General features: G+C 49.1%; 1 protein-coding gene across 2 annotated transcripts in view; it reads left to right on the forward strand.

Annotated features, from left to right (window-relative positions):
• Nucleotides 1–23,775, forward strand: part of NME5 (NME/NM23 family member 5) — a 167,648-nt gene that overhangs the window by 40,046 nt on the left and 103,827 nt on the right. Inside the window, exon 2 of one of the 2 annotated variants that reach the window (XM_063928319.1) lies at nt 13,850–14,012. The exons of the other annotated variant lie outside the window; for it this stretch is intronic. Coding sequence (XP_063784389.1) covers nt 13,860–14,012 — 153 coding nt within the window. The 5' untranslated portion in view covers nt 13,850–13,859. The remainder of the gene's footprint in view (nt 1–13,849; nt 14,013–23,775) is intronic. 2 annotated transcript variants of the gene reach the window in all.

Here is a 23,775-nt window from a genome sequence, read left to right on the forward strand (position 1 = left end):
ACACTGCCATATTTGCACCTCATTCATGTCCGCGCTGCGCAGGCGTACGCTCTCCCGTACGTGCACATACTCACAGCCGCGGGCACCCGCAGGCGCACGGTATGCGTATTTACGGTAGAGTTTATGTAATCATAGCGTGCGACTCAACCGTTACATATTTTCATTAATAATGTATTTTATAGATCATGGTCCCTTTGATAGATTCTGAAAGTTTGGTTAATATAGAATGTCCCTGAACGGAGGAATCCCTCTTTGTATTGTGCGAAGGGTCTAACAGGAGTCATACAGTGGTGTTTGGTACCCATCGGAAGAGTATTTAAATAGCAATATTCCGGTGTTGGTTTGGAGCGGATTAATCGCTCGTGCGAATAGTTATGGACATAAGAAGTTATGTCCATTTATTATTATTTGTTCTTACTTAGTCATGCACCTGAACAGTACAGGTATCAGTGGGTCTCAAATGGCTCTTTGACCTCAGAGATCCCCCAAACAATAGTTTGCATGTTGGGAGGGCCTCATATCTTTACATGCATAAGGTAAGCACCGGAATAGTAATTGAAGATCAATTGTACTCCAAATCAGTATCTTTCCCGCAGACGGAGTACAATAGCCTTTAATTACACTGAGCTTTGAGACTCAATGAGGAGGGCCAACACCTGTGTTTACAAATGGGGCTGGATTTGTATACAGGAGAATGAGGGCTGAGATGTCATTGTCTCAACTGAAAGTGGACATCATGAATATAGAACAGAACCCAGACAGGATTCTGTTTTGTATTCGCCAAACAATAGCTCTCCAGAAGACAGGAATGTGTTAGTTATCACCCATTGTTTTGCATAACCAAGACCACATACAGCCCACCTGTATGAATCAACCTATGACCTTTGTTATAATGCGAAGCCGAATTCCTGCGTCCAATGGACAATGAGATTGTAGGGACCATTAGATTGCATTGTGTGAGTAGCATAAAAGACGGGCCTGTGGCATCCAGCTTTCACTTCTCATCAAACGGTTCTCATTGCTGATAATCGGGAAGCTGGCTGTCCAGAAAGCGCTTGCGATCGTTACCCTTGTGCGTAAGTTCTCTCCATAATCATATTGTCTTGCTGTGAGCAATTTCTCTCTCTCCGTCTCTATCTCTCTCTCCCTTCTCTGTTCTCCCATATCTCCCCTTGACTAGTATTGTATTGTATTGTATTGTATTAGATTGGTATTGTATTGTATTTCTGGTGTAGCTATTTTGGTTAGGAAGTCTCTGTTATATTGTAGTGTATCATTTGTACTGTGATTCCTTTTTGCAAGTATATTAGTTATAATACATATAGTAGGCTTTGGACCCTAAACAAGTATCTGTGTATTTCTTATAGTGTTAAGTGTTCACTTGAGCGTCGGTGACTCTCAAGCAGCTTTGTAGTTAATCAGGTTACACCAGGTTGCACTTACACATTGTCTCTACATAAAGGTATACTGTGTATTTCATTGTTAAAAATATAGATATAAAGGTATAGTGTTGTGAGCGTCTGCACCGCTGGTGACCTCCTCGTGGTCTCGAGCGTCTGCTACGCCATAGCGAATCATTACGTTTGTCTGTAGCCAATAGCGTGCTTGCCTGTGATCTCTGGGCCGTGAGCGAACGTGACGCTTGAGCGTCTCGCCTACGGCTGAGCGATCGCTACGCAACTAGCGTACCCTTACGGTACTTCTTAAGTAAACAGCGTACAGTGTTCTTAGACCTCATATATGGTTATAAGTACGATAAAGGAATTCTGCTTTGTTATCCTCGACACGGAGGTGCAGAGGGTGTTTCTACCAGTGGAGAAAGCGTTGGTGATTCAAACAATGGTCCGGGATGTCTTGAAGCCTGCCCAGGTATCGGTTCATCAGTGCATCCGCCTTCTGGGGAAGATGGTTGCCTCCTACGAGGCTCTGCAGTACGGAAGGTTTCATGCTTGATCCTTTCAGCTGGATCTCTTGGACCAGTGGTCGGGATCTCACCTACATATGCACCAGAGGATACGTCTGTCACCGAAAGACAGTATTTTGCTCCTCTGGTGGCTTCAACTACCACACCTTCTGGAAAGCTGAAGGTTCGGAGTTCAGGACTGGATCCTTCTAACCACGGATGCAAGTCTAAGAGGTTGGGGAGCAGTCGCTCAGGGGGAAACCTTCCAAGGAAGGTGGTCAAGTCAAGAATCCCTTCTCCTGATAAACATCCAGGACCTAAGAGCCTTATACAATGGCCTTCTTCAAGCAGCACTCCTTCTGCAGGATCGGGCTGTTCAGCTGCAGTCGGACAACGTGACCACAGTGGCCTACATAAACGGACAAAGCGGAACGAAGAGCAGGGCTGCAATGTCAGAGGTGACAAGAATCCTTCTCTGAGCAGAAAGGCACGTGGTAGCGATGTCAGCAATCTTCATTCCGGGAGTAGACAACTGGGAAGCGGACTTCCTCAGCAGACACGATCTCCATCCAGGAGAGTGGGGCCTCCACCCGGAGGTGTTCGAGGAGGTAACCGGTTGGTGGGGGGTTCCTCACATAGACATGATGGCCTCCCGCCTCAACAAGAAGCTGCAGAGGTACTGTTCCAGGTCGAGAGACCCACAGGCAGTGGCAGTGGATGCACTAGTAACACCGTGGGTGTTCACGTCAGTGTATGTGTTCCCTCCACTTCCTCTAATTCCAAAAGTTCTACAACTTATAAAAAGAACAAAGGTTCTGGCAATCCTCATTGCTCCGGACTGGCCAAGGAGGGCTTGGTACGCGGATCTGCTGGATCTACTGTTGGAAGATCCAAGGCCCCTACCTCTTCGAGAGGATCTTCTACTGCAGGGGCCGTTCGCTTATCAAGACTTACCACGGCTACGTTTGACGGCATGGCGGTTGAGCGCCAGATCTTAGCTCGAGAGGGTATTCCGAGCGAGGTTATTCCTACCCTGATACAGGCTAGGAAGGGGGTAACGTCTAAACATTACCATCGAATTTGGAAAAAATATGTGTCTTGGTGTGAATCCAAGAAATTTCCTGCGGTGGAATTTCAACTTGGACGTTTTCTCCTTTTCCTGCAAGCATGTGTGGATATGGGCCTGAGATTGGGCTCCATCAAGGTTCAGATCTCAGCTTTATCCATTTTCTTTCAAAAACAATTGGCTGTCCTCCCTGAGGGTTAGACCTTTTTGAAAGGGGTTCTGCACATCCAGCCTCCTTTTGTGGCGCCAACGGCACCCTGGGATCTTGATGTGGTGTTACAGTTCCTGCAATCGGATTGGTTTGAGCCTCTACAGGAGGCTGAAATCAAATTTGTCACGTGGAAGGCTGTCACTTTGTTGGCCTTAGCTTCTGCTCGACGTGTGTCGGAATTGGGGGCTTTGTCCTGTCAAAGTCCCTATCTGGTCTTCCATGAAGATAGGGCGGAACTCAGGACTCGTCCACAGTTCCTTCCTAAGGTTGTGTCAGCTTTTCATATCAACCAACCTATTGTGGCTACTGACTCCTCAATTGCTTCAAAGGCCTTGGATGTTGTGAGGGCTTTGAAGATTTATGTGAAGAGGACGGCTCGTCATAGAAAATCTGACTCTCTCTGTTTGTCCTCTATGATCCCCAAAAAATTGGGTGTCCTGCTTCTAAGCAGTCGATTTCACGCTGGATCAGGTTCACCATCCAGCATGCGTATTCTACGGCAGGATTGCTGCATCCAAAATCTGTTAAGGCCCACTCTACTCGTAAGGTGGGTTCTTCCTGGGCGGCTGCCCGGGATGTCTCGGCTATACAGCTTTGGCGAGCAGCTACTTGGTCTCGGTCGAACACGTTTGCTTAGTTTTACAAGTTCGATACTTTGGCCTCCGATGACCTCAAGTTTGGTCAAGCAGTTTTACAGGAGCCTCCGTGCTCTCCCTCCCGTTCTGGGAGCTTTGGTACATCCCCATGGTACTAATATGGACCCCAGCATCCTCTAGGACGTAAGAGAAAATAGGATTTTGGTAACCTACCGGTAAATCCTTTTCTCCTGCGGGGTACACTGGGCTCCACAAGTCTGGACAATGGGGTGTAGAGTAGGATCTTGATCCAAGGCACCAACAGACTCAAAGCTTTGACTGTTCCCAGAATGCACAGCGCCACCTCCTATATCACCCCGCCTCCCAGCACAGGAGCTCAGTTTGTCAGTTGGTGCTGCAGTAAGCAGGCACTTAACAGAGGGGCTGCTCCAAGCAGCCCTGAGAAAAGCTTTTTATGAGGTAAAAAGTGAAGACTTCAAGGGCAGCAGCGGTGGTAAATGTTTTGTGACATTCACTGCTGCAGCTCCAGCTCTCCCCAGCGGCACTGTACACTCCCGAGCCCTGGTTACCGGGTACCTACAGCGGAGGCTCCGGTTTTCTTCATGTTAGACACACGGCTGGGGCTCTCCAGGATCGCGTGGCCGCGCTTCGGGAGGTGGTAAGTGGGTCCCGCTAGCGGGACCCGGTCTTTATCGCGATCCGGCACGGTCAGTGGGAGGCGGGCCGCGCGCGCTGGCGGTGGACACTGTGGCAGTACAGGCGATCCCACTAGATCACCAGGGCATGGGCGCAGGTCGGGTTTTCTCTCTAAATCACTTCTTATATCGCCCACAGTACCCGGTGGTTTTGCCAACAAGGGGGATAAGGCTTAGACCTGAAGCCCCAGCCCCAGGGCGCCATTTCCCGCAAATGTTCCCGCCCTGGAGCTGCATATCTGTCTTTTCCTCACTCCCAGTCAGTGTCAGCTCAGTGTTCCTGGGACTGCTTGGGCAAATCCTCCTATGTAAAGCCGCCTGGTTGTCAGCGCTGTGCCTTTACATGACAAGTATTCTACCTGCCTTTTTAGACCGTGATAGTTAAGAAAGAGTGCATTTAGTCAGGGTTTTATAGTACAATTACCCTGTGATATACATCCAGTTCTTACTGTGTACGGTTATATCTACTGTTAAATAGCTGTGTAAGCTAGTCCAGTGCAGTATTATTGTCTGTAATAACCTCTGCATTGTACTAACTGTGACCTTCTGTGTGTGCATTGGATAGCTGAGTGTTGTCCATCTCGTGTCTTTCACTCAACTTGCTATCCCTATAGTCTATAACCTGAGGGGGCTTGGTGCGTCAGGTGTTATCTAATATAGGATTTTCACAAAGATATACTGTATTACGTATTTTTCTCTGTGATTTGGTCACCATATCTCTCCTTTATCTCTGCTAGTGCTGACTACACTACGCAGGGGTTTGGGATATTGTGCTGCTGATAATTGTACTGTGTTACCTGATACTGCAAGTTATATCATGTCTGCTTCTGAGGGTAACGGTTCTGGGGCAGAACACACTGCTGGTGTTGCTGAAGCCACAGGCACATATGAAGAGAATATAGCAGCTGTGGGCTCTGGTTCTGGGGGCTCCTTGCCCCCCAGTGGGACTGTGGCAACGGAGGCACATACTGACCAACCGTGGGCTGCTTTTTCCACGCTTCTGCATACGCTAGTTCATAAACTAACACCCCCTATGGGACTCCCAATGCCGGTACAACCGTATGTGGGCCCTGCAGCTAACCCGCCGTGGGCGGACGATTTATCTGCTCAATTAAAGAAGTTGAACCAGTCCTTGACTACTAAAAAGTCTGACCAACGCTCGCCTAAGACCAAGAGGTCCTCTAAGCGAGCGCTCGTCTCCTCACAATCCACTGCTGTCACTGACACCTCGTCTGATGAGGACGGCACTTACACTGACCCCACAGGTTCTGACTCAGATATGGCTGATGGGGAGGGTAGTTCACATGTGGATGTTCCTTATCTTTTGGAGGCTATTAAGTTAATTCTGCAGATTACGGATGATCCCGAGCCATCAGTTCCTCCTAAGAAACCAGATAGGTTCAAGCGTCAGAAGGTGATTAAACAAGTTTTACTTCACTCTGACCACCTAGTGGATATACGTCAGGAACCCTGGCAAAGCCCGGGTACGAAGTTTGTGCCTCAAAAGAAGATGCTGGCTCGCTATCCCCTCGCGCCAGAGCTGTCTAAGAATTGGGAAACGCCTCCTCCAGTAGACTCACATGTGGCTAGGATGGTGGTTTCCTCAGCTCTACCTGTCACTACCGTCACGTCTCTGAAAGAGCCTACGGATAAACGTGTGGAGGGTTGTCTAAAAGCGATTTACACCCTCACGGGTGCTGCACAAAGGCCTACTATTGCAGTTTCATGGGCTGCTGAGGCTATTGAAGCATGGGCCTTGGAGTTAGAAGCTGAAATCTCCTCTGACCATGCTAGACAATGCTTGTCATATATTGTCACAGCTTCTCGATATATTAAAGAGGCGGCTTCTGATGCCGGTATCCTGGCAGCCAAGGCCTCTACTACGTCAGTCCTGGCTCGCCGGATATTGTGGCTGAGATCCTGGTCTGTGGATCTGGACTCTAGAAAAACACGGGAGGTACTCCCTTTCAAGGGAGATATTCTGTTTGGGTAGGACTTAAATAAGATAGTGGCTGACTTGGCTACTGCCAAAACTGCCTGTCTACCTAATACCGCTCCTTCTGTGTCGAAGGCTAAAGGCACGTCCTTTCAACCCTTTCGTCCTTCAGGTAAAGCAAAAGGTCAGGCGTACCATAAGCAGGCCCGCACTTCCAAACCTGGTAAGCCGAAGCTCAAAAGAGCCTGGGCTTCCCGTCAGCCAGCTGCCAAGACGATAAGCCTGCCGCATGACGGGGCGGGCCTCCCCCTGGGGGATCCCAGGGTGGGAGGCCGGCTTCTAGGGTATACCCAGGAATGGTTGAAGACACTTCAGATGTCTGGGTACGGGAAGTCGTCACTCGAGGTTACGCCAGTGCCTTCAAAAACCGCCCCCCTCATCGGCAAAAACTCTACACTCGGTGGTACAGACCCTCCTGGATACAGGAGTCGTAGTACAGGTGCCTCTTGCTCAGAGGGGCCGGGGGTACTATTCTCCACAGTTTCTTGTCCCGAAACCGAATGGGTCCTCCCGGCCCATTCTCAACCTCAAGGCATTGAACAGGTTTGTGAAGATTTCCAAGTTCCTTATGGAAACCCTTCGCTCTATAGTTCTGGCCTTGGAACCTGGGGACTACATGGTCTCCTTGGACATACAGGATGCTTACCTGCATATTCCTATAGCAGTGTCACATCAACAATACCTGAGGTTTGCTATTGGCAACATCCATTACCAGTTTCGGGCGTTACCTTTTTGGTTTAACAACGGCTCCGCGAGTCTTCACCAAAGTTATGGCGGTGATGACGGTGGTACTCCGCCGTCAAGGGGACAGTGTCACGATCCGGATACTGAGACACCATTTCCCTTCTGGATGTACGTCCTCCATGGGCCTCTGCTGCCACTCCTGTCTCGCTGACCGCCGCGCGCCGCTGGGCGCATGTTATTCTGCTACTGCGGCCTACATCGCCAGTGTTGCACCTTTCCTATAGTACTTAATTCCCCTTCTTTGTTTGTTCATGGGCGCAGCCATGTTAGACTCCAGTCACATGACATTATTCCTCCTATCCACGGTGCTGGAGCCTTGTCATAATTGCTCAGCCAATCCCTGCTATGCAGCAGGTATAAATATCCGGTCCCAGCTCCCAAAAGATGTCAGTGCTTTCATTGTCAACAGTGTTTCCAGCCTACAAGCTTCACTACAGACTTTCTCCTGCAATTCCATTCTGCAGACCAGCCTGACTTCCCTGGTGATTACACTCTGCTGTGTAACCCGACTCTCCAGTGTTAACCCCCTACAGCCTACTTTGGATTCCTGTGTTTGAACTTTTGCTTTGCAGTAATCATCCTTCATTCTTCAGTTCCTGCGCACTCCAGCTTCATTCCTCATCTTCCAGCGAACCCTAGCCTCATTTATTGTTTACAGGACTTTCTTCCATATTCCAGGTTACTGGCCTTTACCGATTGTGAACCTAATTATCACGTGTGACTTTCTATTATTCTTTTGCACGTTATTTGACTTTTTATTTAATAAAAGCACTTAAGGAATTCCCAGTTGTCGTGGTCACGCCCTCGGGCATTCTTTGCTGCTGTCAATACGCATGTCCAGGAGTCGCATAGCTCCTCCTAAATTTAAGTACCCGTCAGCCCCTACAACTGAGGCTCCCAGTCACGGTCTCCAGCCCTCAGTTGTGACAGACAGGATACTGCCGTATCTGGACGACTTGTTAATCCTGGCAAATTCCCCAGATCTTCTCCTGTGTCATCTGGATATGACGGTCCGGTTTCTAAAAGCCCACGGGTGGCTCATCAACTGGAAGAAATCCTCCCTGGTCCCTGCTCAGAGCATGGTGCACCTGGGAGCGCTGTTAGACACTCACAACCAGAGGTTGTTCTTGTTTCAGAAGAAAGTCCTGAAGCTTCAGGACAGGATTTGTTGCTTCCTTTCTCGTCCGCAAGTGTCGACACATTCGGCTATGCAGGTGCTGGGCCTCATGGTGTCAGCATTCGACATGGTGGAGTATGCTCAATTCCATGCTCGCCCCCTCCAGAAGCTGATTCTAGCTAAGTGGGACGGCCTGCCTCACCGGATCAGGTCTCACATGATCTCATTGACTCCGGAGGTCTGTCTGTCGCTGCTCTGGTGGCTCCAGGACTAACAATTGTGCAGGGGCCGTCCCTTCTGGATATCTGACTGGGTCCGGTTGACGACAGATACCAGTCTAAGAGGTTGGGGCGCGGTGCTGGAGCAGCACTCCTTACAGGGTCGGTGGACCAAGGAGGAATCTCTCCTCTCGATCAACATTCTGGAGTTGCGGGCGGTCTTCAATGCGTTGAACCTGGCCCATCATTTAATTCAGAACCGTCCTGTTCAAGTACAGTCGGACAACGCCACCACAGTGGCTTACATAAATCATTAAGGCGGCACTCAAAGCCGTTTGACAATGAAGGAAGCCTCACGGATTCTACAGTGGGCAGAACGCCATCTACCGGCAATATCGGCAATATTCATTCTGGGAGTCCTGAATTAGGAAGCGGACTTTCTCAGTCATCAGGACATGCATGCCGGCGAGTGGGGTCTCCATCCAGAAGTGTTTCAACTCCTCGTGGAAAGGTGGGGTCTTCCAGATGTGGATCTGATGGCGTCTCGACACAATCACAAGGTTCCGGTCTTCGGAGCAAGGACAAGGGATCCTCAAGCAGCATTCGTGGATACGCTGGCGGTGCCGTGGAGGTTTCGGCTGCCGTACGTGTTCCCTCCGGTGTCACTCCTGCCTAGGGTAATTCGGAAGTTCAAGCAAGAAAAAGGAAATCTGCTTCTCATAGCTCCGGCGTGGCCCAGACGGCACTGGTTCTCAGACCTGCAAGGCCTATCGTCAGAGCGTCCACTTCTACTTCCACAACGCCCAGACCTCCTCGTTCAGGGCCCTTGTGTCTACCAGGACCTAGCCCGGCTATCTTTGACGGCGTGGCTCTTGAAGCTTCCGTCTTGAGGGCTAAGGGTTTTTCTGAAGAGGTCATTAAAACTATGTTGCGGGCCCGGAAACCGGCTTCTGCTCGGATTTACCATAGGGTCTGGCATTCATACTTTGTTTGGTGCGCATCTAACAATTATGACGCTTCCAAGTTTAGTACAGCCAAACTTTTGGCTTTTCTGCAGCAGGGCCTAGATTTAGGCCTGCGTCTGGCCTCCCTTAAGGTTCATATTTCTGCCTTGTCGGTGTGGTTTCAGAGAAAAATTGCGACTTTACCTGATGTTTCACTCAGGGTGTGTTGCGTATCCAACCTCCCTATGTCCCGCCTGTGGCTCCTTGGGACTTGTCGGTGGTTTTGGAGGTGTTGCAGGAGCCTCCATTTGAACCTCTTGGTTCAGCTGACCTTAAGTGGCTTTCCCTTAAGGTGGTGCCTTGTCTTGTAGTTCCCCATATCTGATTTTTTACCGTGACCGGGCGGTTCTTAGGACTCGTCCCGGATATTTACCTAAGGTGGTTTCTTCGTTCCATCTTAATCAGGAGATTGTGGTTCCAGCCTTTGTCTCTCCTGATTTGTCTCCCAAAGAGCGGTCTTTGGATGTGGTACGGGGTCTCCGTATCTATGTGAAGAGCACTGCTTCTATTCGAAAATCTGATTCTCTCTTTGTTTTGTTTGGATTTCACAAACGTGGCTGGCCTGCTCATAAGCAAATTCTGGCCAGATGGATTAGAATGGTGATTGCACATGCTTATGTGAAGGCTGGTCTGTCAGCTCCTGCTCACATTACGGCCCATTCTACTCGGTCTGTTGGACCTTCTTGGGTGGCCCACCGTGGTGCGACCCTTGATCAATTGTACAAGGCGGCTGCGTGGTCCTCCGGGAACACGTTCATAAGGTTCTATGCCTTCGATACTGCCGCTTCCCAGGATGCTTCCTTTGGATGCCGGGTTCTTGTGCCCGCTACATTGCGTCCCCTCCCATAAGGAACTGCTTTAGGACATCCCCATTGTCCAGACTTGTGGAGCCCAGTGTACCCCGCAGCAGAAAACGAGTTTTATGGTAAGGACTTACCTTTGTTAAAAGTCTTTCTGCGAGGTACACTGGGCTCCACAAGGCGCCCACCCTGACGCACTTAGCTTCTTTGGGTTGATATGGCATTAGCCGCTGACACTTCTCTTGTCATGAGAGTGTGGTATATGTGGCTACTAACCGTTGTCGTCTCTTTTCCTGCTACTGCATTGGGCTGGTTAACTAAAACTGAGCTCCTGTGCTGGGAGGCGGGGTGATATAGGAGGCGGCGCTGTGCATTCTGGGAACAGTCAAAGCTTTGAGTCTGTTGGTGCCTCGGATCAAGATCCTACTCTACACCCCATTGTCCAGACTTGTGGAGCCCAGTGTACCTCGCAGAAAGAGTTTTAACAAAGGTAAGTTCTTACCATAAAACTCATTTTCTCGTAGTCCGTAGAGGATGCTGGGCGCCCACCCAGCGCTTCGTTTTCCTGCAGTGGTTATTTAGTTCAGTACTGCCTGGTTTCTAGGTAAGTTCTGCATTTTTTACTGTTTCAGTACTTTTTCAGCTGTTGCTGAGTTTATCCGGCATAAGGCCGGACTTGCCTTGTTGTGTGAGCTGGTATGTATCTCGCCACTACCTGTGTATAATCCTTCTCTCGAAGTATGTCGTCTCCTCGGGCACAGTTTCTAGACTGAGTGTGGTTGGAGGGGCATAGAGGGAGGAGCCAGCCCACACTTTTAAACTCTTAAAGTGCCAATGGCTCCTGGTGGACCCGTCTATACCCCATGGTACTAGTATGGACCCCAGCATCCTCTACAACTACGAGAAAAGGATTTACCGGTAGGTGACCAAAATCCTATTATTCTGCTGTGGAATTTCGACTGGGCCGGTTTCTGCTTTTCCTGCAAGCAGGTGTGGATTTGGGCCTACGGTTAGGCTCCATCAAGGTTCAGCTATCGTCTCTCTCCATCTTCTTCCAGAAACAGCTGGCTGTACTACCTGAAGTACAGGCATTCTTGAAGGGCGTTTTTTGCATTCAACTGCCCTTTGTTCCTCCCACGGCCCCATGGGATCTCATTGTGGAGCTGACCTTTCTCCAGTTGGACTGGTTTGAACCTCTTCACAGGGTGGACTTGAAATATCTTACTTGGAAGACTGTCATGTTGCTGGCATTGGCCTCTGCGAGGCGTGTGTCTGAATTGGGGGCCTTATCCTGTAAGAGCCCTTATTTGATATTTCATGTGGATAGGGTGGAGGCCAGGACTCGCCCACAGTTTTTGCCCAAGGTGGTTTCGGCTTTTCACATTAATCAACCAATAGTGGTTCCTGTGATGTCGGACACATCAGTTGCTCCAAAGTCCTTGGATGTGGTTCAGGCTTTGAAGATTTACGTCAAGAGGACGGCTCGTCATAGGAAGTCTGACTCCCTCTTTGTCTTTTATGACGCTGCCAAGATTGGATGTCCTGCTTCTAAGTAGTCCATTGCTCGTTGGGTCAGGTTTGACTATTCAACAGGCCTATTTTTCAGCAGCATTGCCACCGCCGAGTTCTATTCAGGCTTACTCCACTAGGTCAGTGGGTTCTTTTTGGGTGGCTGCCTGTGGCGTCTCGGCCTTACAGTTGTGCCTAGTTGCTACGGGATCCGGTCTCTAGGTCGACAGTAGCTTGGTTGACACTATCTAGGTCGACCACTATTGGGCAACAGTAACTAGGTCGACATGGTCTCTAGGTCGACATGTTCTATGAGTTTTTCACAATTTTTTTCTTTTTTTGAACCTTTTCATACTTAATGATCAACGTGGACTACGATTGGAACGGTAATCTGTGCCGAACAAAGCGAGGCACCTTGCCCAAAGCAAGGCGAGCAAAGCGAGCCATGCGAGGGGACACGGTGCACTAATTGGGGTTCCTGGTCACTCTACGAAGAAAACAACACAAAAACCCCATAAAAAACTCATGTCGACCTTTTGACCTGTCGACCTAAAGACCCTGTCGACCTAGTTACTATCTACCTTCCATACCACACCCAGTTGTACTTGGGCAGGTTCGAACACTTTTGTCAAATTCTACAAGTTCGATACCTAGTCAACTGAGGACCTTCAGTTGGTCGCTCAGTTTTATAGGGGTCTCGGCACGCTCCCAAACGTTCTGGGAGCTTTGGGACTTCCCCATAGTAACTACGTTTCCCAGTATCCCCTAGGACATTAGAAAATATAGGAATTTAATACCTACCGGTAATTCCTTTTCTTGTAGTCCGTAGGGGATACTGGGCGCCCGCCTCAGTGCTTCGTTTCCTGCTTACCTGTAAGTTTCTTGGTTGGGTCTGCTGTTGCTGTCCCTGTTCCTTGTTTTGTTAGCGTTGCTATCCTTCTTTTTGATTAGCACTGCTACCTTTTGTTGATGTTGTGTGTTGGTTTGTTACCTCACCGTGTATATGTTATATCCTTCTCTCATAGTATGTTCGTCTCCTTGGGCACAGTTTTCCTAGACTGAGTCTGCAGGAGGGGCATAGAGGGGAGGAGCCAGCACATAATGATTTCTGAAAGTGCCAGGCTCCAATGGACCCGATCTATACCACATGGTAACTACGTTTCCCAGTATCCCCTACGGACTATGAGAAAAGGAATTACCTGTAGGTATTAAATTCCTATTTTTTTTTTAGACGTTGCGTTCTTGGGACGCAGCAGCGGATCAGAGAAGTCGATAGGAGGAGTCTATTTATGCAGGCCGCCTCCTGCATCATTAGCATATTATCGCATAGCTGCAGCAGCTGTGTACAATGGGGGTCATTCTGAGTTCGCTCACTAGTTACTTTTTGCAGCCGTGCAGATGTATAGTCACCGCCCACGGGGGAGTGTATTTTCGCTTTGCAAGTGTGCGATCGCATGTGCAGCCGAATGGGACGAAAAAGTTTTTTGCCGTTTCTGAGTAGATCTGAACTTACTCAGCCCATTGCGATCACTTCAGCCTGTCTGGTCCCGGAATTGACGTCAGACACCCACCCTGCAAACGCTTGGACACGCCTGCGCTTTCCCTACCACTCCCAGAAAACGGTCAGTTGACACCCATAAACGCCTTCTTCCTGTCAATCTCCTTGCGATCGGTTGTGCGAATGGATTAGTCGCTAGAAGCATTGCACAGCAACAATGCTGTTTGTACCCGTATGACGCGCGTGTGCATTGCGGTGTATACGCATGCGCAGTAATAACCTGATTGTTGCGCTGCGAAAATCGTCAGCGTGCGATCAACTCGGAATGACCCCCAATTTATCCCTCTCCAAGGTTTGATATATTTTCCTTTAGTCTATTTTGACCATTCATGATATAGAGAATGAAGCTACGTACAGAATATGTTATATAGAAACACAAAATACCTTAAATACATTAAATGAGCTAAACTCTACCATCTTTACTATTTCCAGCTGAAGGAAAATGAGTGCAAACCAGCAGCAAGTCCTTGTGCAGTCTATGGGAGCTCCTAGGATTTTTATAGAAAGAACACTAGCTCTTATCAAGCCAGACGTCCTTCATAAAGCAGAGGAGATTGAGGATATTATTCACAGAAGTGGATTCTTCATTATTCAGGTATTCTGCAGCGCAGGTGCCAGGAACATGTCACTAAGATTGTATTTACATAGGCAGCAATATCATTTTATTTACCTCTACATGATAGAAGTAGGTCTACTCCTATAACGGGATGGGTACAAAATTCCAGTGGTCGGACCCCCCCATAGCTTAAACCTTACCCCAGTACTTACCGGCAGAATGTGGTGGGATTCTGTGCATCGGGATCCCGCAGTCGGTCTTCTGTCCCCATATAACACCTGAGGCTACATTTACTAAAGCTGGCCAAATATCTAAAGATTACCTTTCTGGCGTTTGAGAGTAAATGGCCAATTGTCATTTGCTCCCACACACTGCCCGATTTCTGTGGTTGGAAAGATAATTAAATGTGTGGCCAGTTTAACCCACAGTTTGTCAGTGCCACAGATAATCATCTGCTTTGACCGAGTTATTTAATGCAGCAACATAAATAAATTCTAAACCAGCCTGGTTATGTGGATAGATGGTATTTACTTCTATATGGCCTTTGCATCTTTTATTTGTTAGGGCGGGGGAAGGGGGTTACAGAGGGGGTGGGTCCACCACCCTCTTACGAGGCAGCAGCAGGAGCTCTTCTCCTCAGTCCAGCACAGTCTCCTCTACCAGTGCAGGTGGGGTTAGCGATCACACTGATTACACGCATTCCTTCTGTATGTGCCCCTGGCTGTGGCACATACTGTACCTCCTTATCCAGCGTCCAACGCTATGAGCTTAAAGTATTTTCTCATACGTCCTAGAGGATGCTGGGGTTCACTTCAGTACCATGGGGTATAGACTGTAGGAGCTATGGGCACTTTAAGACTTTTCCAGAGTGTGAACTGGCTCTTCCCTCTATGCCCCTCCTCCAGACCTCAGTTTAGAAAATGTGCCCAGGCATACTGGTCGCACTCTAGTGGAGCTCTACTGAGTTTCACTAAAAGACTTTATGTTATGTTTTTTATTTTCAGGGAGACTGCTGGCACCAGTCTCCCTGCTTCGTGGGACTTAGTGGGAAGAAGTAGGAACCAACTTCCTAAAGAGTTTAATGGCTCTACTTCTTGCTGACAGGACACCATTAGCTCCTGAAGGGTACTGAACACTAGCTGCGGCTATGCGCTCACTCCCACAGCACGCCGTCACCCCCCTAACAGAGCCAGAAGTCAGAAGATGCGTGAGTATTATTACCGGAGATCTGCAAGAGGGACCTCCGGTCATCGTGACGGCTCAAGGTACCGCGCAGCAGGCGGGAACGCTGTGCGGACATGCTATCCATACACAGCGCACAGCAGGGGGTGTGTGGGGGGGGGGGGGGGGGCTTGGGCAGCATGAAAACCTACTCTGACTGGCAGAAAGGTAACATATTGGGCCGTGGCACAATCCTACACCCCCGCCAGTATAAATATTACCTCATGTTTTCTTAGGGGAAACGCGCCATTGCAGGGGGTGGGGCTTCTTCCTCAGTCAGCCAGCGCTGCTCTGCGTCATTTTCTCCAGGCAAGCTGAAGGGAGAAGACACGCTGGCCCTCCTCCAGGTCTGAATCAAGTTTCAGGGTGTATATTAAGGGGGGCAGAGTGAAAAGTGTTGCTTAAATTGGCATATAAAAGCGCTAAAGGTCTCTGTAGGGGTTCACTACGGCTTGCCGGCGGTCGGGCTCCCGGCGACCAGCATCCCGGCGCCGGGAGCCCGACCGCCGGCTTACCGACAGCGTGGCGAGCGCAAATAAGCCCCTTGCGGGCTCGCTGCGCTCGCCACGCTACGGGCACGGTGGCGCGCCACACTATTTTATTCTCCCTCTATGGGGGTCGTGGACCCCCACGAGGGAAAATAAGTGTCGGTATGCCGGCTGTCGGGCTCCCAGCGCCGGTATACTGAGCGCCGGGAGCCCGACCGCCGGCATACAGAAGACCACCCCTCTGTAGATACACAGCGTTTTTTTTACATTGGCGCTGAGTTGTGCACTGGCAGGTCCCTTCTGTGTCCTTCTGACAGATTTACTGTGGGTCTGTCCCCTATAAGCCCCGGAGTGTCTGTGGTGTGATTGTGCACGTGTGTGACATGTCAGGCAGGGAGCTCTTCCCCTGAGGGAGCCATTTTAGGGACACAGAGTTGTAATATGGTGACCATGAGCCTGAATGGGTGAAAGAATTACGTGATAGTGTGAATCATATCAGTAAGAGATTGGATAAGTCTGAGTCTCATGCAGAAAGTTGGAGAAAATCTGTCGAAGATGTGATTTTTCAGAGTTCTGCTTTTTCATCCACAGGGGACCCCTCAGGGTCACATAAACGGTCATTTGCACAGGTAGTACAAACTGATACCGACACGGACTCTGACTCCTGTGTCGACACTAGTGATTCCAGGGGAATAGATCCAAAGTTAGCAAAAAACATACAATACATGATTATTGCTATAAATGAGGTGTTAGAAGTTACAGAGCCCCTCCTTTACCACAGGAGAAGGTTTACTTTTATAAAGAGAAGAAGATTAATGTAACTTTTCCTCCTTCTCATGAGCTGAACAGTCTCTTTGAGGGTGTCTGGGCAAATCCCGAAAAGAAATTCCAGATTCCCAAAAGAATTCAGGTAGCTTACCCTTTCCCTGCAGAGGACAGGAAGAGGTGGGAGTTTTGGACAGTGCCCTGTCACGTTTAACAAAAAAGGTGATTCTCCCTGCGCCTTGGACGGCTTCACTTAAGGAGCCGACAGACCGCAAGTTGGAGACTACGATGAAATCTATTTATGTGGCCAATGGGACACTACTCAGACCTACCATTGCCTGTGCGTGGGTGAGTAGTGCTATTGAAAAGTTGTCAGAAAACTTGTCATCAGACATTGACACAATAGATACGAGATTCTCCTAAAGTTAGGTCATATCAAGGACGCTGCTGCATACATGCCAGAAGCAATGAAAGATATTGGTCTCTTGGGATCAAGAGCCGCTACCATGGCGATCTCAGCACGAAGGGCATTGTGGATCCGCCAATGGAATGCTGATGCAGACTCCAAAAGGAATATGGAGGCTCTCCCGTATAAAGGTGAGGCCTTATTTGGAGATGGACTAGATGCTTTAGTTTCTGTGGCTACCACAGGTAAGTCGACATTCTTGCCTAACGCTCCTGCACCGGCAAAAAAGACACATCACTCTCAGATGCAGTCCTTTCGGCCCAATAAATACAAAAAGGGTAAAGGTTCCACCTTCTTTGCGGGTAAAGGAAGGGGAAAAGGAAAAAAGTCCACAGTGTCTCCAGGATCGCAGGAGCAGAAATCAACCTCTACTTCTGCCAAATCTTCAGCATGATGCTGAGCCCGCTCAGGTGGGGGCACGTTGCAACTCTTCACTCAGTTCTGGGTTCAATCTGGGTCTTACAAATAGTGTCACACGGGTACAAACTGGAGTTTCAAGACATTCCCCCATGCCGATTTTTCAAATCGGCCTTACCAGCTTCTATCCCAGACAGAGAACTGGTAACAGCAGCAATACAAAGATTGTGTCAGGATCAAGTCATTGTCCTGGTTCCCTTGTCACAACAAGGAGAAGGGTTTTATTCAAGCCTCTTCGTTGTTCCGAAGCCGGAATGCTCAGTCAGACCGATTCTAAACCTGAAAACACTGAATCTCTACCTGCAAAGGTTCAAGTTCAAGATGGAATCCCTGAGGGCAGTGATTTCCAGTCTGGAGGAAGGGGACTTCATGGTGTCAGTAGACATAAAACATGCCTACTTACATGTTCCCATTTATCCTCCACATCAAGCTTATCTGAGATTCGCAGTACAGGATTGTCATTACCAATTACAGACGTTGCCGTTCGGACTCTCCACGGCACCGAGGGTGTTCACCAAGGTGATGGCGGAGATGATGGTCCTCCTTCGACAGCAAGGAGTCATTATAATTCCTTATCTGGATGATCTCCTGATAAAAGCAAGGTCCAGGGAAAGGCTGGTGCAGAACATTGCTCTCTCCCTGACAGTACTTCAACGACACGGTTGGATCATAAATTTTCAAAAATCACAGTTTGAACCGACAACAAGATTGTCTTTTCTGGGGATGATACTGGACACAGAACTACAGAAGGTATTTCTTCCAGTAGAGAAGGCTCTGGAAATCCAGAGAATGGTCAAACAAATTCTGAAACCAACAAGAGTGTCGATTCATCAATGCATTCGGTTGTTGGGAAAGATGGTAGCGGCCTACGAGGCCATACAGTGTGGCCGATTCCATGCTAGAGTCTTCCAGTGGGACCTGTTGGACAAGTGGTCCGGATCCCATCTACACGTGCATCAGAGGATAATCCTGTCATCCAATGCCAGAATTTCGCTCCTGTGGTGGCTACACAGTTCTCACCTCCTAGAGGGACGCAGGATCGGGATTCAGGACTGGGTCCTAGTAACCATGGATCCAAGTCTCCGAGGCTGGGGAGCAGTCACACAGGGAGAAAGCTTCCAAGGAAGATGCTCAAGTCAAGAAACTTGTCTTCACATAAACATTCTGGAGTTGAGAGCCATTTACAACGGCCTTCTACAAGCGGTGCATCTTCTTCAAGATCAACCTGTACAGATCCAGTTGGACAATGTAATAGCAGTCGCGTACATAAACCGTCAGGGCGGAACGAAAAGCAGAGCGGCGATGGCAGAGGTGACAAAGATCCTCCTCTGGGCAGAAAGACATGCAAGAGCTCTGTCGGCAATTTTCATTCCGGGAGTGGACAACTGGGAAGCAGACTTCCTCAGCAGACACGATCTCCATCCAGGAGAGTGGGGCCTCCACCAAGAAGTCTTCACAGAGGTGACAGGTCTTTGGGGAGTTCCTTAAGTAGACATGATGGCATCTCGTCTCATCTCAACAAGAAACTTCAGAGATATTGTTCCAGGTCGAGAGACCCTCAAGCAATAGCAGTGGATGCACTAGTGACCCAGTGGGTGTTTTGGTCAGTGTATGTCTTTCCTCCACTTCCACTCATACCGAAAGTTCTCAAGATCATAAGAAGAACTGGGGTTCGAGCGATCCTCATTGTCCCAGACTGGCCAAGGAGGTCTTGGTATCCAGATCTTCAGGAGTTGCTCATAGAAGATCCTCAGCCTCTTCCACTTCGCGAGGCCGAGGCCGTGCGTGTATCAAGGCTTACCGCGGGTGTCTGAGTTAGGGGCCTTGTCTCACAAGAGCCCTTACTTGATCTTTCATGAAGATAGGGCTGAGTTAAGAACTTCTTCAATTTCTTCCAAAGGTGGTTTCTTCTTTTCATATAAACCAACCTATTGTGGTGCCAGTGGCTCCTGACACCTTCGCTACTTCAAAGTCTCTGGATGTGGTCAGAGCTTTGAGAATTTATGTCGCAAGAATAGCTCGGATACGGAAAACAGAGGCTCTGTTTGTCCTCTATGCTCCCAACAAGATTGGGTGTCCTGCTTCTAAGCAGACCATTGTGCGCTGGATCAGAAGTACGATTCAGCACGCTCATTCCACGGCAGGATTGCCGATACCGTATTCGGTGCATGCCCATTCTACTAGAAAGGTGGGCTCATCCTGGGCGGCTGCCCGGGGGGTCTCGGCATTACAACTTTGCCGAGCAGCTACTTGGTCAGGTACAAACACGTTTGCTAAGTTTTACAAGTTTGACACCTTGGCCGATGAGGACCTAAAGTTTGGTCAGTCGGTGCTGCAGGGTCATCCGCACTCTCCCGCCCGTACTGTAGCTTTGGTATAACCCCATGGTACTGAAGTGGATCCCAGCATCCTCTAGGACATATGAGAAAACAGGATTTTAATACAGGTTGAGTATCCCTTATCCAAAATGCTTGGGACCAGAGGTATTTTGGATATCGGATTTTTCCGTAGTTTGGAATAATTGCATACCATAATGAGATATCATGGTGATGGGACCTAAATCTAAGCACAGAATGCATTTATGTTACATATACACCCTATACACACAGCCTGAAGGTCATTTTAGCCAATATTTTTAATAACTTTGTGCATTAAACAAAGTGTGTGTACATTCACACAATTCATTTATGTTTCATATACACCTTATACACACAGCCTGAAGGCCATTTAATACAATATTTTGAATAACTTTGTGTATTAAACAAAGTTTGTGTACATTGAGCCATCAAAAAACAAAGGTTTCACTATCTCACTCTCACTCAAAAAAGTCCGTATTTTGGAATATTCCGTATTTCGGAATATTTGGATATGGGATACTCAACCTGTACCTACCGGTAAATCCTTTTCTCCTAGTCCGTAGAGGATGCTGGGCACCCAACCCAGTGCGTACATTTGCTTGCAGTTGTTATTTTGTTATAGTACACAAGTGTTGTGTTCAAATAATTTTCAGAATGTTGCTGCAATAGTTCATGCCCGTTGGCATGTGTTCGGTTGAATGACATGTTGTGCGACATGGTTGAAGTGTGAGCTGGTATGAATCTCACCGTTAACTTAAAAGTAAATCCTTTTCTCAAAATGTCTGTCTCCCTGGGCACAGTTCCTATGCTGAGGTCTGGAGGAGGGGCATAGAGGGAGGAGCTAGTTCACACTCTGGAAAAGTCTTAAAGTGCCCATGGCTCCTGCGGAACCATCTATACCCCATGGTACTGAAGTGGACCCCAGCATCCTCTACGGACTAGGAGAAAAGGATTTACCGGTAGGTATTAAAATCCTGTTTTCTTTTAAATCCTAGAGGATGCTGGGGTCCACATTAGTACCATGGGGTATAGACGGGTCCCTTGGGAGCCATGGGCACTTTAAGAGTTTAATAGTGTGGGCTGGCTCCTCCCTCTATGCCCCTCCTTCCAGACTCAGTTTAGAAAATATGCCTGGTGGAGCCGGTCACAGCTAGGGGAGCTCCTCGGAGTTTCTCTGGTTTTATTGTTTTTTTTAAATAGATTTAGGTACAGGGAGGCTGCTGGCAACAGCCTCCCTGCTTCTTGGGACTTAGGGGGGTAGTGGGATCCAACCCTAGAGGTTAATGGCTCCTATCTCCGCTGACAGGACACTGAGCTCCTGAGGGTGATGATCGCAAGCCCACGAGGCAACCGCTCACTCCCGCAGCACGGCCGTCACCCCCTAACATGGCGGCATAAGGCTCCGGAGCGCAGCCCCGTGAAGCTGCACTCTGGAGGGCTCAGCAGTACGAGGTGCGGCGCTGTGAGGGGCGTCCTGAGCCAGCGCACAGACCCTACACTGGTGTTCAGAGTCTAACAGAGGCTAATCCCACTTCCTCTTACGTCCTAGAGGATGCTGGGGTCCACATTAGTACCATGGGGTATAGACGGGTCCACTAGGAGTTATTGGCACTTTAAGAGTTTGAGAGTGGGGGCTGTCTCCTCCCTCTATGCCCCTCCTACCAGACTCTGTTTACAAAATGTGCCTGGAGGAGCCGGTCACAGCTAGGGGAGCTCGACAGAGCTTCTTTAGTAAAAATAAGATTTTACTTACCGGTAAATCTATTTCTCGTAGTCCGTAGAGGATGCTGGGACTCCGTAAGGACCATGGGGAATAGACGGGCTCCGCAGGAGATAGGGCACTTTAAGAAAGCTTTGGACTCTGGGTGTGCACCTGCTCCTCCCTCTATGCCCCTCCTCCAGACCTCAGTTAGGGAAACTGTGCCCAGAGGAGATGGACAGTACGAGGAAGGATTTTTGTAAATCTAAGAGCGAGATTCATACCAGCCACACCAATCACACCGTATAACTTGAGATAAACTTACCCAGTTAACAGTATGAACAACAACATAGCCACGGTTCCACCGAAAACTATAACATAACCCTTATGTAAGCAATAACTATATACAAGTCTTGCAGAAGTCCGCACTTGGGACGGGCGCCCAGCATCCTCTACGGACTACGAGAAATAGATTTACCGGTAAGTAAAATCTTATTTTCTCTAACGGCCTTGAGGATGCTGGGACTCCGTAAAGACCATGGGGATTATACCAAAGCTCCCAAACGGGCGGGAGAGTGCGGATGACTCTGCAGCACCGATTGAGCAAATAGGAGGTCCTCCTCAGCCAGGGTATCGAACTTCTAGAATTTTGCAAAGGTGTTTGTCCCCGACCAAGTAGCTGCTCGGCACAACTGTAATGCAGAGACCCCTCGGGCAGCCGCCCAAGAAGATCCCACTTTCCAAGTGGAGTGGGCCTTAACCGATTTCGGTAACGGCAATCCTGCCGTGGAATGCGCCTGCTGAATCGTGTTACAGATCCAGCGAGCAATAGTCTGCTTTGAAGCAGGAGCGCCAACCTTGTTGGCCGCATACAGAACGAACAAAGCTTCAGTCTTCCTGATTCTAGCCGTTCTGGTCACATAAATCTTCAAAGCCCTGACGACATCCAGGGACTCAGAATCCTCCAAGTCCCGTGTAGCCACAGGCACGACAATAGGTTGGTTCACATGAAAAGATGAGACCACTTTTGGCAGAAAGTGAGGACGAGTCCTCAACTCTGCCCTATCCACGTGAAAAACCGAATATGGACTTTTATGTGATAAAGCCGCCAATTCGGAAACACGTCTTGCCGAATCTAACGCCAACAACATGACCACTTTCCACGTGAGGTATTTCAACTCCACAGTTTTGAGTGGTTCAAACCAAGGTGACTTGAGGAAACGTAACACCACGCTAAGATCCCAAGGCGCCACCGGAGGCACAAAGGGAAGTTGAATATGCAGCACTCCCTTCACAAAGGTCTGTACTTCAGGAATAGAGGCCAATTCTCTTTGAAAGAAAATGGATAAGGCCGAAATCTGGACCTTTATGGACCCTAATTTTAGGCCCAAAGTCACTCCTGTTTGAAGGAAGTGAAGTAGACGGCCCAAATGGAACTCTTCCGTAGGAGCAGCTCTGGCCTCACACCAAGAAACATATTTCCGCCATATACGGTGATAATGTTTTAACGTCACGTCTTTCCTAGCCTTGATCAGGGTAGGAATGACTTCCTCCGGAATCTCTTTTTCCGCTAGGATCCGGCGTTCAACCGCCATGCCGTCAAACGCAGCCGCGGTAAGTCTTGGAACAGACAGGGCCCCTGCCGCAGCACGTCCTGCCTTAGAGGAAGAGGCCACGGATCCCCTGCAAGCAAATCTTGCTGCTCCGGATACCAAGTCCTCCGTGGCCAATCCGGAACAATGAGTATTGTTCTGACCCTGCTTCTTCGTATTATTCTCAACACCTTGGGTATGAGAGGAAGAGGAGGAAACACATAGACCGATCTGAACACCCAAGGTGTCACCAGAGCGTCTACCGCTACCGCCTGAGGGTCCCTTGACCTGGCGCAATACCGCTTTAGCTTTTTGTTGAGACGGGATGCCATCATGTCGATTTGAGGCAGTCCCCAACGATCCGTGATCTGTGCGAAGACTTCTTGATGAAGTCCCCACTCTCCCGGATGCAGGTCGTGCCTGCTGAGGAAGTCCGCCTCCCAGTTGTCCACCTCCGGGATGAACACCGCTGACAGCGCGCTTACATGGTCTTCCACCCAGCGTAGAATCCTGGTCGCTTCTGCCATGGCCATTCTGCTCCTTGTTCCGCCTTGGCGGTTTATATGTGCCACTGCCGTCACATTGTCTGACAGAATCAGAACCGGTTTTCTCCGAAGCAATTCCTCCGCTTGATGCAGGGCGTTGTATATGGCCCTCAACTCCAGGACGTTGATGTGGAGACAAGACTCTAGGCTTGACCAGAGACCTTGGAAATTTCTTCCCAGTGTCACTGCTCCCCAGCCTCGGAGGCTTGCGTCCGTGGTCACCAGGACCCAGTCCTGAATGCCGAACCTGCG

The sequence above is a fragment of the Pseudophryne corroboree genome, chromosome 6, assembly GCF_028390025.1.
Source record: "Pseudophryne corroboree isolate aPseCor3 chromosome 6, aPseCor3.hap2, whole genome shotgun sequence".
NCBI classification, from domain to species: Eukaryota; Metazoa; Chordata; class Amphibia; order Anura; family Myobatrachidae; genus Pseudophryne; species Pseudophryne corroboree.